The following is a 17,073-nucleotide window of genomic DNA, read 5'->3' on the forward strand; positions in this document are numbered from 1 at the left end:
AACTTCATGTAATGGAAAACAAGCATCAGTAGAATCTAAAGGCTGGTTTCCAAAAAGACTACTAGAATTGACAAATCCTTGAAAATATTAATCAAGAATAAAACAGAGCCAGGAACAGTGGCTTGCACCTGTAATCCCAGGACTTTAACAAGCAGAGGCTGGAGCATTGCTTGAGCCCAGGAGTTTGAGACCAGACTGGGCAACATAGCAAGACTCCATCTCTACAAAAACTAAAAAAATAAGCTGGGACTACTCAGGAAGCTGAGGCAAGGGAATTGCTTTAGCCCAGGAATCTGAGGCTGAAGTGTGCTACGTTCACACCACAGTACTCCAGGAAGGGTGACAGAGGGAGAACTTGTCTCAAAAATAAATAAATAAAACAGAATGCACAAAATAAGCCATACTGGGAATTTAAAAGAGGAGCATATCTCTAAATGTAGCTAAGATTTAAACAGTTATAAGCAGACCCATAAACACTTTGGGTTGATATATTTTAAAATTTAGGTAAAAGATTCCTAGGAAAAAATCAGATTATCAGAATTGATTTAAGAGGAGAAAGAAAATATGATCATTAAAGAAATTAAATAAGGTCTTTAAAATCTTCCCCAAAACAAACAAACAAAAAAAGACCCACAGAGGTTTTATGAGGAAATTCTAACAAACATTCAAGGAACAATTATTTCCAAACTTATGCAAAGCTCTTTTTGAAAGTAGAGTATACATATATCATCTTCCCAATTCATTTTAAAAGCCATTGTAACCCTGATTTTTTAAGTAAAAAGAAAAAAGGGGGGAAGGGCAATAAAGGGAATTAAAGGTTATTTTCACTTACAAGCATATAAACATTAATTTTTTAAGGGTCTGAATCTTGCTCTGTTGTGTAGGTTGAAATGCAGGGGCATGATTACACTCACTGCAGCCTCAAACTACTGGATTCATATCTGAGTATGATCATGCCCCATCTCACCCTCTCAAATAGCTGGGACTACAGGCATGTGCCACCATGCCTGGATAAGTTTAAAAAGAAATTTCAGGATCAAGGGTTTTGCTATATTGCCCAGGCTGGTCTCCAACTCCTGTCCTCAAGTGATCCTCTTGCCTCAGCCTTCAACGCAGTAGAGGACTCCTGTGCCTAGAAGTATTAATCTTACAGAAAATAGTTAACCAAATTTTGGGATTTATAATCTAACATGCCCTGGCCATATCTGGTTTATTCCACAACGAAAGATTGGTTCATCATTAGAGAAACATGCTAATGTAAATCTCTTCATTATAAGAATAAACGAGAAAAACCAGAGGAGGAGAGTTTCCTGGGAAGAAGTTAGGCATCTTAACCAAACATAAAGGAACAACTCTTCCAAGTTTAAAGGTGATGGAGGAAGGAAGATAATGAGAGCTTGATCAAGGGAGGAAAGGTCTGAGCACTGTGGGAATGAGGGTCTGGGAAGGGATGATTGTCCCGGTGTTTTTCCTTCAGAGAATGACAAGAAAATAATGTATGACCTCATATAAACATTAATTTTCCAAGAGAGTTCAGATGCATCCGTCACAGTCGGGCACTTGACACAGTGTTGCAGGAGTGTTGACATCGACAACCGGTGGCCGGTCTGGTATGTAGGCCCTGAGAAGATGCGTAGACTTAAAAAAACATTCCTTGAAATCAGCCTTTGCTCCTAAGCATAAATTCAGTATTATAACAGATATTCCCAACATCCAGGGGGTAGCCTGTATAGGTTCAAGACATTTTACTAATATGTGGCATCTCTTTTAGAAAAAAATCCTCGACTCTCCCTGTTGGTGATTACAGTCCTCGAGTGACAAAGCCCCAGGTATAGTGACTGCCTAACAAGGGGCACCCAAAGCCGCTCTCCTAACATTTCCACTTCTTGATGGAGGAATGCCAGATCGTTTTTTGTTTTTGTTTTTGTTTTGTTTTCCTGAGACGGAGTCTCACTCTGTCCTCCAGGCTAGAGTGCACTAGCATGATCTCTGCTCACTGCAACCTCTACCTCCTGGGTTCAAGTGATCCTCCTGCCTCAGCCTCCCAAGTAGCTGGTACTACAGGCACATGCCACCATGCCTGGCTAATTTTTTGTGTTTTTAATAGAGACAGGGTTTCATCGTGTTAGTCTGGATGGTTTTGATCTCCTGACCTCGTGATCAGCCCACCTTGGCCTCCCAAAGTGCTGGAATTATAGGCATGAGACACCACGCCTGGCCAGAATGCCAGATTTTTAAGAAAGAAGTAGCTACAGGAATGACAGCCTTAACTCATGCCAGTTTACCTGGAATATGGGTGCTGAATTCACTGAATATCATTAAGAATATTGCTTCAATTTTCGCCATTAAATCTATGTGAAACAATTTTCTGAAATGATGACGATAAATTTGTTACTGGAAAAAGTTGAACATCCCAGCGCCATTTGGTATTACATTGTTGAATATAGGTTCCCGAATTGAAAACAAAATGACAAACTTGTGTTTTAAAAGTTGCATATTATAAAGTGTCAGAAATTTTTAAGGTAAAAATTTCTTGCATCTGAACTTAGAAAGGTAAGGGACTATATTTCTTCTTTGCTATCATAAGCTTTCTGTCTTTTGTGTTACAGTAACCTTTATTTTATGAAATGGTGGTGATTGTAAGTGATAGATTTTATTTAATAACTTTCTTAACAAGGTAAATAATGGCCAGTTTGTGCCGTATTACATTTGTAATTTTATGGATGTCTGAAACAGAGAATCTGGGAAACGGAAGCCTGGGCTCTTATCATAGCAGGTATCACAACTGATCCTATTAATTTCAATATGTGTCTCCCCCATGAGTTATGGTAGCCCTTGAGGGTGCAAATTGTGATTATTCCTACAACATCTTAGTGGATGCTGGCACAACAGAAATGCAATGTAAGCAGTTTCCACAGAACTGACATCACACATGTGCTCCTGGTGGACACACTGGAGGAATTCTGGCACATCTAGTAGAGCATGCTGGGCAGTTAGGAAAAGGGCACATTATAAGGAACTGTGGTAAAGAGGGTCCTTTATTTTATATCTTGGACAATCACAATATTGATGGGGTCAGAGACAACCCATCAATTGTACTTAAGACTCAATCCTTTGCCAAACTGTGAAAAACATTCTTCCAGTCCCCTCTGCAAGCCTGACTCCCAGAAATGTCCAGGGCATGCCTCCGGAGACCCTCTCCACATCTTTCTCGTGGGAAACTCACTCTCGTTTAGCAGCTGGGGCTGCGGGAACTCATTGCACTGCGGAGGTAGTCAGCCACTGTCTTTGGAGCTGTTGCTATTATCCTGGGAGACTTCCTTGTATAGCCTTCCTTGTAGTGGGCTCCTGTGCTCCTGGGAGTCCTGTAGGCAAAATTCTTGAAGATGGGGATGAAATATCCTTGACACACATGGCTGCTTGCAAGCAGTAGCCAGCCAGCAACTCCTTCTTTAGCTGTCTATTGATACCCTACTTTTTTCTCAATCCAGAGGCAGACGCTGCGGGAGACATTTACCATGCGAAGTGACATCCACGTTTCATGTTCTGTGGTGAGGATACCTCCTTTCCACTGGGGTCAATAAGAAGCATATATTTACATAAAAGCTATGAAAATATACCTGCTTTGCTTATGTATATTTGACAAATCATGCAAAGTGAGATCTTCTTTCTATAAACTTCTGCCTCTTTTCTCTGAGCAAAGAAGAGCAGGTTTCCTTTCATGACATCAGTTCTGGTACATTTTCGCCTACGCTTTGCTCACAGTCTTCAAGACTGCAGCTCCTGACGGGGATCCCAGATGGCTTCATCCACTCCCACGCTGCTTGTGGGATGGGATGGCCCTGAGCCAGATGGGTCTACAGTGTGTCTGGGAGTCATGTTCCTTACCTTCTGCCCAGATTGATGGCATTCTCTCTCTTTTTTTAACGTCTTAAATTTATTTTGTTCTTTGAGTAGGTAATTTAATTTACATTGGTAGCATCTCAAAAACATATCAGCGTATCCAGTGTAGCGAAGTTTCTCTTCTGCTTCATCTCCCATTTACTAATTCCCGACAGTCCTCTCCATACGTCTGCATGGGTACTAGATTTTTTAATGCATATACAAATAAAAATACATACGACAGTCCTCTTTACACAATAGCCGACACAGTAACACTATTACGCACCTTGCTTTTTCATGTAATGATAAGTAAATGAGATGGTAGCAGAGACAGCTAGGTGTTCAGCAAACACATTCTCTTTTTTCCTAGGAAACAGTCACAGCTCGAAAGCAGCTGCTCAGCCAGAATCACATTTCCCAGCCTTCCTTGAATCTGAATATGGACATATGACCAGTTTTTTCATGTAGAATGGGAGTAGGAGGCAGGCTGCACTCTCAGATCAAAGGCTTTCAGAAGTAACTTTGCCTTTACCATGCCTCTGTTCCATTCCATCAGCTGGATGCAGACAATGAGGCCTTAGAGGACAATGGGATCAAAAGAGAAAAAGGGTGCAGGCCCCAGAGGGGAGCTGCCCACCAACCAGGAGAGCTAGACATCAGCCTCCATTGCATAGAGGCACTGCGGGCCAGCTGTTTACAGCAGTCTCGTTGCCAGGTTAGAAACTGCACCGCAGTGTCACACAGAACATCTTTCCTTTTGCTCCTGTTTTTTCAGCTGTTCACTAGTCCATTGGAAAAGGGGCTCATGGTTGCTTCAGACTGCCCCTCTCTGGGACATTGAAGTTGCTTCCAGCCTTTTGCCACTCAAAACGACACTGCTATGGATAGAAGTATACACAGACCATTTCATGTATGAATATCTTTCAGAGATATATTTCATGGTGAAATTGAAAATCTTAATATTTCCTTTAAATATGTACATCAAATAAGGCCTAGGCACTACTAAAATTAATACAAAGTATATATATGTTATTCAGTTCCTGTTCTGAAGGGATTATATCAATAATCAAAAAACTAGAAGGCGACATCACCCAGCCCCATCTTACTTGTTTGAAGGTCACTTAACCAGCAGCCTCAACTATTTGCATTAAAAATGAATCCAATTGAAAAGTTAAATAGTTGTCTGGTTTCTCATGATAGATTACTCGAAAAGCCATGTGTTTCATTATAAATTAGTTCATCAGTTGTCACCTGGATCCTCATTTATCCTTACATTAAAAAACACACTCTGAAAAACAGTCTGGTCATGTGGCATACTTATAAACCAAATTAGAAGAGGGAGAAGAATGGAAGTCATGGAGTGTCTCTTTGAGGAAGGAGAGCAGGTGATGGAAAGAGCCAATGAAGCATAAAAATCAAACAGAAGAGCTCAAAGGCCCAGGGAGAAGGACAATTTCAAGTCAGGGCTAACACTGCATTGCTATTTGCTGGCACCATGAAATATCTCACAGCCAAAGGTAGGAAGGAGCCCGAGACCAGAATTGCTTAAGTCATATGTTGTAGGCTAAGAAGTATAACATTTTAACATTTTTAAAAAGCAAAGCAAGTAAAGAGCAAAGGAGAGGTATACTAGTTTAGTAAATTTTACCATGCCAAAAAGGAAGTTTGATGTCTACTTAGAAAACGTGCATGTGTAAAACAGGTCATTTCCTACCGAGCCTAAGGTGACCAAGCGTGGGCCGTGGACACCAGGTCCTGATAACTCAGAGCTCTCAGATGCGTGGTACGCAGTGAGCTGCTAAGCCTGGGGAGGAAAACGGGACAGTGAGAGGAACATCACCTTCTGGAAGAAGAGCGGAGTGCAGTCTCCTAGTGGAAACGCAAACGGCTTCCTGACGTTTGTGCTCTTCCCTGGGCTTTGTCATTGTGTCACCTGTGTAATATCCTTAAACATGCCCTTCTGACTTCCACCTGCACTACATGACATCCCAGTGTGGGCTGTGCCGGCTCAGTCACCAGGAATGGTATTTAATCAGGGCTGCAAGGCAAGCAGAGGAGACTCATTAAAGTCACGGCAGGACAGAAACTCAGGTTCCGAGCTGTGGCCTTATCCTGATGCTGCCTTTCTTTTCACCTGCCAATTACTTTCATGCACCTCCAAACTTCCGGCTCCTGCGCTAAGCTCAGATTAAGCTGGTTCACTTCTGGGAGGGAAGACCTTGAAGGAAGCTCCACCAGCCCGGCTGGGAATCAGGGCAGGTGCCCGTGCTCAGGGTCACTGCTGAATGGCCATCAGTGAGGCAGGGGGCAATAGCTACTGACGGGGAGCCTCTCCCACTGAAGACACAGGTCCCTCGCTCCTCTCACAAGTATGGCGTTGCCTTTAGTCCCGTTTCTGTCGAGGAGGTTGTGTTCTTTATTTCCTCTACATATAAGAATGCAATATTCTTCTCCACCTTGTTTCATGAATTGCTGTTTAACATTGCGCATGAAACAGCCCCTGTGTCTCCCCAATCTTCCTCAAAGTGGGCTATGGAGGCCCTCACTGCGTTCAGGGAAGTGAGGACAACTTTGGATGAGCTGCGCTCCATCAAGAATGCCGTGGTTAAAATGGCAAACAATCATGTTCTGTCTGAGTCTGTAAAAGGACCTCAGATTGTGAAAAGAAACACATGCGTTAGAACTCCTTCCTTGATCTGGAATTAACAAATGCAACTTTCTGATTATGCTAATCTGATAGGAGTTTAGCATAGAGCATATGCATTTGGATTCAGAATATTTCTTATTTACAAGCAAAACTAAATTTAATTTCCCCTTTCCATTTTTGCGGGTTTTAAAAACTTGAGGACATTGAGAAAGCACTCAGCACTGCCTCTGAGATGAGGATTTGGCCCACACTGATTTCACACCATTATCAAATTGTTATAAACATATTCATTGAAGTCAGCTTATTAAGAGGCATACTACAGCACCAATGATCCTTCTCCATCCCCCTATTTTTAATCCAAAACATACACAATAATATTTTGTCAACCATCATCCTCAATGTAAAAAGAGTAGCTGTATTTGCATTCCACCAAATGGTTTACAAAGCATTTTCTCAAACATTATTTTACTCTGTTTGTTTACCAACACAAATAGAATTGGACAATAGCTTCATTTTATCATTCTAGGATCAGTTTGATCAAAATGGGAATACCCTAAGGTCCTTAGGCTCTTACATCCAATACAAATAACAATTCCCCTGAGAAAGCGTTTTTCCCATTTGGGTCCAAAAATCCCCTGCATCGATATCAGCTGATGAGTTGGGGGTGACATCACTGATTAAAATGTTAAATTCCTGCTGCAGCCAGATAATGGAGGCCCTCATCTCTTCAGGTGAGGGCAAGGAGTCTGCATTCTGAGTCTTTTCCTGAGTGATCTTTGGCTTACTCAAATGTGCCTTCATAATTCTACACAAATGTAATAGCTACGTAATTGACGTTCTTTCTTCTCTCCTGTTCTTTCATCAGTCAATAAGGTTTTTAAAAGACCTGTGAAAATACAGTGATAATCTCTGCAACTTTCTATGACTACTTAAGGTTAAAAGTGTATTAAAAATGGAAGGCAATTCTAGAAAGGCATCAACCATACTATGTACGGTAGAGGATAATGTCTTCAGAGGTCCAGTGCCAGAAAGCTTGCTGTCATTTTTGGGTTCAGGTAGGTTTGGCAGAAGAAAAGCATTAAAAGTGGACCTCAAGAGGATGGGTTGTTCTGGGTGTGGAGATCACAAAAGAGAAGGACTTAAGCAAAAGTGGGAAAGAACAAGGCAAGTTCACAGATGAATCCATGGTATGCTATAGACAGGGTGTCTCTATAGACGGGGTGTCTCTACAGACGGGGTGTCTCCTGAGTGCAGACAAGAAGAGGGGATGTCGTCTGCATCAAATTTCCAAATAATAACAAACTCACAAAAAGCCAGACTGCTTTTTATTATCACTGTGAGTGTGTAATTCTAAACTACTTCAGTGCTAAAATACTCTCTTAAAACAATCATTTCTTGGTCCAAGTTCTGTTAGTATTAAGCTTTAAGTCTATCTGTGAACTCCAAAGAAGCACATTTTTACTATCTATCCTTAATATAAGTTGTATTTGACATGATGGTTATTTCAGAGAGCTCAGCTACATGTGCCAGTTTGGAGAGTGAGTTTGCAAAGTTTTGGGATAATATAAGCTCACTTTGGACTCAGTGAATGTCTTCAAATCCTGTAGTAAAAATATGCCTGGGTTTTAAACAGGAGATTTACAATTAAAAACATGATAGCATAGTAGGAAAACAATGAAGCAATTTAATTAAGCTGCTCCAATTATGTTATTCTGTGACCACTTTCGGTTTTCACTGCATTTAAAATCTGAAGCAGGCCAGTGGCTCACACCCGTAATCCTAGCACTTTCTGAGGCTGAGGAAGGAGGATTGCTTGAGCCCAGGAGTTTAAGACCAGCTGGCAACACTGGGAAACCCTGTCTCCACAAAAATACAAATATTAGCCAGGTTTGGTGGTGTGCGCCTGTAGTCCCAGCTGCTCAGGGGGCTAACGGGAGGATCGCTGGGCTCAGGAGGTTGAGGCTGCAGTGAGCTGTGGGCACCACTACCCTTCAGCCTGGGTGACAAAGAGAGATGCTGTCTTGAAGATAAATAAAATAAAAACGTGAAGCAGTGGAACAATGCACCCTCTGAGGGGTAATGCTTCAGTTTGGGAAGTGCAATTTTAGTTTATGGATGAAATATTTTAATGAATTTGAATTGTACCAGTCTTGAACAAAGTACAGTGAAACATGAAATTTTAAAAGTATTTCTTAAAGATCAGTGCACTGAAATTACAGAGAATGGAATTAATTGTGGCTGTGACAAAATATAATGAAATGGATATTACACAGTAAAGTAGTCAAGTTTTGAAGAGAAATACCAGAAGAAATGACCAAAGGTGCTAGTCTTCCATGGCCAGAAAAAATTACATAGGCAACACTTAGATACTTACATTATTTTCAGCAAGAATCAGGCCCTCATTATAAAGCAGTAAATAAAATAATGCCAATGTTTAAATCAGTCATTTTCTCTGATTTTTGAAGAGAAAGAAAATATTTTTTCTTGGACTTCCCTTGATCTTGGACTTCCCACCCTCCAGAACTATGAACCAATAAATTTCTGTTCATTATAAATTACTTGGACTGCAGTCTTACAGCAGCATAAAATGGAATAGACGGTGAGATTTTTTTTTCTATGAAGACATTTAAAAACTGCAAGAAACAGACCTGCAAAAAAGAAAGACATGGATAGCATTATTTTAATTTCTGGAATTTATTGTGTAATAGGGAATTTATTTGATTTATTTATTTTTTGTTTCTATAGAGACATTTTAAAGATGCAAGAAACAAACCTGAAAAAAAAGACATGGATAGTATTTTAATTTCCGGAATTTATTATGTAATCTCTGCAAAACATATTATTTTTGAAGATTTTTGCTATATCTTTTACTTCAAGTGAAAGAAATTTTAAAATTAATAAAAAGCATCATTCAATTAGCTATTAATAAAGACAAATGAACAGATCGGGGCCTACTTTCTGCTGAACATGAATATGCAAAGAAGATTAATTTGACAGAGTTGTTGACAAATTGGCAAAAGTTAATGCTTGAACAGAAATTGTCATTTGATTATTCTTTCCTGTGACAAACAGAAACTGTTATCGTTTCCCTGCATTATGCCACTTATGTACACCTCTGAGCAATGGATATTATGTTTTGTCTGTTTTAAGCCTGCAGACTCTGTATGTTACACACTATGGTTTGGATCTGTGTCCTCACCCACATCTCACGTCAAATTGTAATCCCCAACGTTGGAGGCGGGACCTGCTGGGAGGTGACCGAATCATGGGGGCGGTTTCTCCTGGTTTAACACCATCCCTTTGCCGCTGTTCTTGTGATCACGAGATCTGATTGCTTAGAAGCATGTGGCACTTCCCTGGTCTCTCTTGCTCCTGCTCCCACCATGGGAAGTGCCTCTCTCCCCCTTCACCTTCTGCCATGATTGGAACATTCCTGAGACCTCCCAGAAGCAGAAGCTGCTGTGCTTCCTGTACAACCTGCAGAACCATGAGCCAATGAAAACTCTTTTTTTTATAAATTACCCAGTCTCAGGTATTTCTTTATAGCAGTGAGAGAACAGACTAATACAATTCCCTATGTACTTTTCCAAAACTATGTTTAATAATTGAATGTGATGCTTGTTAGAGTATCTATGTTGATACATGTGGTGCTAGTTCGTTTATTTTCACTTCTCTATCATGTTCCAGGGCACAAATACACCTTTTTTTATGCATTCTCCTGGAAGTGATTATTTAGATTGTTTCTGAGTTATAACAGGGACTGTGAATATTCTTGCTCATGTCCCCCTAGGTTTATGCTTATATTCGTACAGGCAGAACGACTCAATCAGAGGATGTGCATTTTTTAAACTTTACTAAATATGCCATCTTGAACTTCAAAGTACTTGTTCAAATTTATATTCTTACAAGCAGTGAATGACAGTTTCCACTGCAAACCTCAACAATAGTTGTTACAGTCAGATATCTAATTTTTGCGAATAAGAGTGCAGAGTGTTACATCATTGTGGTTTGATTTTCATTTCCCTGATTCCTAGTGATACTGAATATCTTATGTATTCTTTTGTGAATTCAGTTTTTAAATCCCTTATTCTGTAAATCTCAGTTTCTCCACATCTTCTAACAATCATATTCTCATAATTATAACTGTACAAATTTATATTTTTAAATTTTATGACCGTTCTGCTTACCAATGGCCAGTAACCCTTGAAGATAAGAATAATTCATTTAATTTAATTACACGTTAATTACCCAAAATTAGTCATTTCACAACTCTTTAAACAGTTACTTACTATTGGATTCAGTACAAGTTTTTCATACTGAAACAGGAAATATAATTTTACCAAATAAATTGAAATAATTAAATGACAGAAGAAAATATGGAGGAAGAAAAAGAACAAGCTGATTGATGGTCTGTGTTCTACGAAATCCAAATTTCTTATCCTTGTCTGCAGACCTTACTTTTCTAACCTTATTTCCTCTGAAGCTCCCCTTACTCACGTGAAGGACCCTCCGGCATCTCCCTGTCTCTAGAACCCAGCCAGCTCAGCTCTGATCCCAAGGTGTTCCTCTGAGGCTTCCCTCCTCCCGAAATCCTCTGCTTGGATTATTATCTCAAAGCCTTATTTCTCAATCACAATTACCCCAAACTTCAAACTGACTAATCTCTCTCTCACACATACATTCTATTCAAATTTTCATTACATTTTTTTCATTGTCTAATACTGTCTTATTTTTATTTTTTAAATCTTTTTTATTGTCTATTTCACCATACAAAAACACAATGCTGAAGAACAGGGCCCCTGTATATCCCTTGTGCCTCAAACAGCACCTGGGATACTGACGTGCTGTCAATGTGATTTGAAGGCGAGGCAACGGCTAGGTAAGAGGGCATACACTTCTCACATTAAATATATTAAAATCCATACCAATCTAGGAACCTGTACAAGCCATGACCACAGGATTTTGAAGGTGACTTTTGTGACTAGTGCAATTCAATTCAATTTGCTTCCTACATTTGAAATGTCAGATACTGTTTTTTAAGCTGAAGGTAATTCTAAGGTATCAAACGAATTGAAGAGAGTTTGAACTACAAATGTGTGGTAGTGAGTTTCATGCAGACAAGACACATGTGTGTGAAAATAAAGTTGCCAGAACAGAATTTCAGCAGAGTAGGAATTTCAGTGGCACCTTTACCCAATCACGACCTAGTAAGAGCTGCTCGGGGGCCACCCGCAGGAAAAATAGCCCAAAGTCACAATCACCTGATAAATAATGTTCAATTAATTATGGTAGCTCAATCTAGAATGTAAATGCCACAGAAAGTCTGGGAACAAAATCGCCTTCAAGGCAACTTTATTCATACTGTAAAAGAAACCTTGCAACACAGAGATCTAGATACTGGTCAGTGGGTTGGATTTTTGCCAATATTTTTGAGTGCTTAAAAACAAATGAAAATAAAAGTACCTTTCTTGGTCTGTTCAGGGTGCCATAACAAATTATCATTAGCTGAGTGCTTATGAACAACAGAAATTTATTTCCTATAGTTCTAGAGGCTGGGAAGTCCAAAATCAAGGCACCAACAGATTTGGTGTCTGGGGAGGACCAGCTGCTTGGCTCATAGATGGCCCTTTCTCTTGCATCCTTACATGGTGCAAGGGGCTAAGCTATCTCTCTGAAGTCTCTTTTATAAGGGCATTAATCCTATTCATGAGAGCTCTGCCTAATCACCTCCCAAAGGCCCCATTTTCCATTACCATCACCTTGGAGATCAAGTTTCAACATATAAATTTTGGAGGGATGCAAACATTCAGACCATAGAAGTACCATTAGAGATGTGGATTCTTTACTTAGAGGCTTTTTAGACTGTGAAAAATGGTCTCTTGCTTTAAATGGTACACATTAAGCATTAATAGAATGAATGTAATACTCTGTAGAATCAAACCACGTTTTTCAGAGTCTACTAATTTCAAAAAGGCCTTCATAATCTAGAGAGCTATTTGTTGACTCTTATCTTTGCAAATACTTTATTCCAGATGTGACTAATTAGTAGCGTAAACAGGTTTGCTGGGGAATGTTTATATTACTTAGGAAAAAGCATAATTAGGAAAGAAGCTACAAAGAATATAGCCCTGGGAGCAGTTGAAGATTGAATGATTAGCATTTTATCTCGAACATCCCCTAAAGACCTTATTTGCGGATCATCTATTATTACTATCATTATTATTATTGCAGTCTTAGTGTTTCTATATATGCATTTCCATGGTGCTTATACACACAGACACACATCATAGTGACATATAATGTTTGATTAGTGTCACCAATAACAGCACGTTTATTAACAAGGAACTGAATCTCTAAAAAATAATTTAGCTTTTTCTATATTCGCTTACCTAAAAGTTGTAACTTCTGACTCAAAAGCCTAAAATATTTTGATGCCGTTTACTGAAGAACCTTGCCTATTTGTATATTTTATCGTCTATCTCAACTCATGAAAAATTGGAATCTTTCAATACCTCCTAAATTATTGTAAAAAGAAGGCATAAACTAAATAGTTTAAATCATATGCAACTTCACCAATGTCCGTTGAGCATATAGGGACACTCGCTTCTGATTTCTAATTAAAGAACTGTTCGGCCTAAGTCTATGTTTCCTCGGTGAGAGCATCCCATTTATATTTCAGAAGCCCTCATTACAGGTAATCGATTTTGTAATTGTAAATCTTGGTGCTAAGAATCTGCTAGGGCAAAGCCCATCTATACATGGAATCTAGGTGGATATGAAGTATTCTAAACTGAATTCCTTTAGGGCTATTCCTCTCTCTATCTTATGAACCCATCTCAGCCCATTGATCATGGCTGACAGAACAGCTCAGGGAGTGAACAGGCAAAATATTAGGTGAACAATTTATTAAAACCTGGTCATTGGCTGGGCATAGTGGCTCATGTCTGTAACCCCAGCAGTTTGGGAGGCTGAGGCAGGTGGATCACAAGGTCAGGAGATTGAGACCATCCTGACCAACATGGTGAAACCCCATCCCTACTAAAAATACAAAAATTAGCCAGATGTGGTGGCATATACCTGTAGTCCCAGCTACTCAGAAGGCTGAGACAGAAAAATCACTTGAACCTGAGAGGCGAAGTTTGCAGCGAGCTGAGATCATGCCACTGCACTCCAGACTGGGCAACAGAGCAAGACTCCATCTCAAAAACAAACAAAAAAAACTGGTCGTTAACCAATAGCTGGTCATTATTGACATAGACTGAGAATAAATTTAGGTTATATAATTAAGTAAGGCAAATTTGTGTCTAATTAGCATCTGATAAGTACTTTAGATTATACACAGAGAGAGGCGGTCTCGGGGCATACTGGGAAGAGAGCCGAATATCCGTCACCTTTCAAGGACCTAGAAGTAGGGTTTTGGCCTAGGTAACCGGGCAGAGATGTGGTTCGAGATACTCCCTGGACACGCCGCCATGGGCGTGTGCTTGCTTATTCCAGGACTGTCTACTGCATACATCCACAGGTTCACTAATGGTGGCAAGGAAAAAAGGGTTGCTCATGTTTTGCATTCATGGAATTTGATGGAAAGAGATAGGCGCATCTCTGGAGTTGATCTTTACTATAAGTCAAAGGGTTTGGAGAACATTGATTAAAGAAGCATTTTCCTGATTGATGAAAAAATAACTCAGCAATGGTCATCTACCCCTGCTAGAAGATTATACAGTATAGCATGTAGCATGCAGTATGTTATGTAGTGCTTAATAAAAAAAAAATGAAAAAAAAAAAAAAAAAGCAACGAACGCCAACATTTCTCCCCCATGCCACATGCCTCCAGGAGGGCAAGTTTATCCCAGGAGAACTTACATCTTCAGCCAGAGCTGCAGCTCTGCTGTCATTTTCACTTCAAAGCCACTTTCATTTTGCATACTACCAATTCAGTAGAATTCCAAACAAGCTTGCTGTTTTACCTGTCCCAGAATTTCAAACTCATAAAGACATTCCTATGTTTTTTAAGCCTATTGTGTTTTTGAAAAGAAAAATGAAGCTACTGCATGAAGACAATGAACCTAGAATTAAGGAAGACAGATATTATATTATTTAAATGTGCAGTTTAAAACTACATATTGAAAGTTACAGCCCATTAATGTAAATTATTTTGCAGTGAAAATACCTAATTATCTCTCCCAGATAACAAATATAAATGTAAATGTTTCAACCTCATCATAATAACCTGCAGGGAGAGAGGCTGCACAATTGCAGATCCAGAGTCTGCCCCAAAGTTGATTTGTCTGTGAAGTTCACCCATTGTGTCTCTGGTGTGCCGTTTCCAGGTGCCTCTTTTATAGAACAAGAAGAGAAAAATGCATTAGATTCTTGTGTGTATTGAAATTACATGTTTGGAGGAGCAATTATTTGGTGAGGTATATAAGGACAATGAAATTTTTTAAACTCACCACTATTGTGGTTCTTAGTAAAATGCATTTGCAAAAACAAACATGTAAATTAATTTTCAGGATTTTTTTCATTCACTTATTTCATGGCAGAATTATTAACCTTTCTATAGCTAAAGACAAAAAGAATATTGCAAGCTTCAGATTTAAAATATATTCTGAAATAGATTGTTTTGCAATACAAATCAGGATCCTGAGACTCTTGGAGGTGTGACTCACCCGTGTTTTATTTATAGGCATTTTCAGATTGGGTGCTGTATTTATTTTTCTTCTTAGACATGTCTGAACTCTATTGTTGACACTACAACAGTAACACCTGTATCAAGAAGACTGAAATCCTGGGTTTGCTGCCATGATCTCTGAAGCACTGTTTGGTTATAAAACTCTTTGTTACCAAATGAAAAAACTGAAAGTAAGAGTTTCTGTTTTAATGAGAGTAGAAAAACTTTCCTATGTACGTAGAAGAGATGGAGTCATTGATTCACTCCTCCTTCCCCCATTTTAGGGCGTACTCTTTTGTTTAATCAATTGGGAAACATAAACTTAATATGAATTTTTACAATAACATGCTTCAGAGTCTTTCCAAAGCCTTCAGTTTATCATGACGTCTATGGATTGGCACATGTCAGGGTTTTAAATAGTTTGAGTTCCTTCGGGCAGCAAGACACAGAGGCCCTCTGGGTTGACCATAAGAATATGAGTTCATTTTAAAGACACGAAAAGGACAGCAACAGCAATGGCTCTATCTGCACAGCAGAGCCAGACAGCAAAGCCACACAGCACAGTCTCACAGAAGCTAGAATGCTATTGCAGGAACTGGAATGTTGGTTCAAGACACACCACAGTTTTAGTAGCTGTGTTCTTGTCACCCCATCTCTAGTGCTTGTCATTAAGGGTATTCAACCACTCTCCACCTCTTCTCCTAGGGCTCTGCCTGCTTCTTACTAGTTAACTCTCCCTAGAGTGCTGATCTGATGGGTCTGGCAAATGACCCACCTATATGGGGATTCTTTAAAGGGGGAGATTTTATCCCAGCTTGCTTTTAAGTCAGAAGCCCATTGTCAGCCATTTGACCACAACTGGGTACAAAGGACAAAGATACAAGGGTTGGAATTCTTCAGAAGGCAGCTTTACCTAATCTTCAGTAATACTATTACTGAAATGTCAAAGTGTGTATTTCTGGCATGTTAAGTCTTCCCCAAAAGATTACTGAGACTTACAAGTACTTCCCACTGCCTTTCCAGCACGACTCATTACAGTTTCAGTCAACATCTCTGGATCTCTAGCTTGCCATATATACACACCTATTCTACCAAATTGAAGTAATTCTAAAGGGTACCTGAAGGTCCCGTGTGTTCTTATAGCTCTGTCTTTAAATATCTGATACCTTTGCCTAGAATGACTTCATAACTACTCTACTTGGATAACTTCTCATCTTTCAAGATTGAGTTCAAGCACAATAATAACTATATGTTGTTTCTTCCCTGTCCAACATCTTTTCCTTTTTATTTTGATAAATTTCCCCTGGGGAACTGCTGTTCCTGTACTTTCAGCCTGCATTGTTTGGAGGAAGCTTACCCCATGCCTTGACCCTGAGCTTAGGAGGCTAATGTTGATCAATCAGTACTTTGTATTCTTTTAGCTACATGTTTGGATCAAGCATGGACATGTGACCCAAGCAAGGCCAGGAACGTTCAATCATCTGGGACCGTTTTATCGAATTACTAGAAAAGATTTGTTTGATTCTATAAAGTTGACTAACTGATTAAATGAAAGCCTAGAGTTCCTAGTGTCAGTATTTGTCACTACCTGTGGATGGCCGATGAATGAGAAACAACAGTGACACGACTGTAGTTGGGAGAAGGAGAGAGAAATTGAGAACGTAGTTGGGTACTTGAAACAAACTGTAACTAAATGTCAATGTCAATCCCCCCCCCCGAAATTTTTCTTCATGTAAGACAATAAACCTTTTTTTTTCTCTAGTGAGATTTACCTGAGATTTTTACTACCTGTGATATAGAGATGTAATTAATGCAAGCAAGGTTAAGCCAGGTGCTTCTGTTTGATTAAGAAACACAATTGCTGGTTATAATG

At 39.5% G+C, this 17,073-nt stretch overlaps 1 protein-coding gene and 1 long non-coding RNA gene across 2 annotated transcripts in view; one reads left to right on the forward strand and one right to left on the reverse strand.

Moving 5' to 3' along the window:
* Window positions 1-17,073, reverse strand: part of LOC119472536 — a 121,975-nt gene that overhangs the window by 57,872 nt on the left and 47,030 nt on the right. The window lies entirely within an intron of this gene.
* LOC108310744 (NADH dehydrogenase [ubiquinone] 1 alpha subcomplex subunit 1-like) lies at window positions 13,888-14,235 on the forward strand. The gene has a single exon (XM_037741706.1). The coding sequence runs from the start codon at window positions 13,969-13,971 to the stop codon at window positions 14,179-14,181; it is 213 nt and encodes a 70-aa protein (XP_037597634.1). The 5' UTR covers window positions 13,888-13,968; the 3' UTR covers window positions 14,182-14,235.

The sequence above is a fragment of the Cebus imitator genome, unplaced genomic scaffold, assembly GCF_001604975.1.
Source record: "Cebus imitator isolate Cc_AM_T3 unplaced genomic scaffold, Cebus_imitator-1.0 Scaffold6, whole genome shotgun sequence".
In the NCBI taxonomy this organism is placed as follows: Eukaryota; Metazoa; Chordata; class Mammalia; order Primates; family Cebidae; genus Cebus; species Cebus imitator.

Excerpts from the sequence above, each read along its gene's own strand:
- LOC108310744 (XM_037741706.1), top strand. The coding sequence starts at position 13,969 with ATGTGGTTCGAGATACTCCCTGGACACGCCGCCATGGGCGTGTGCTTG.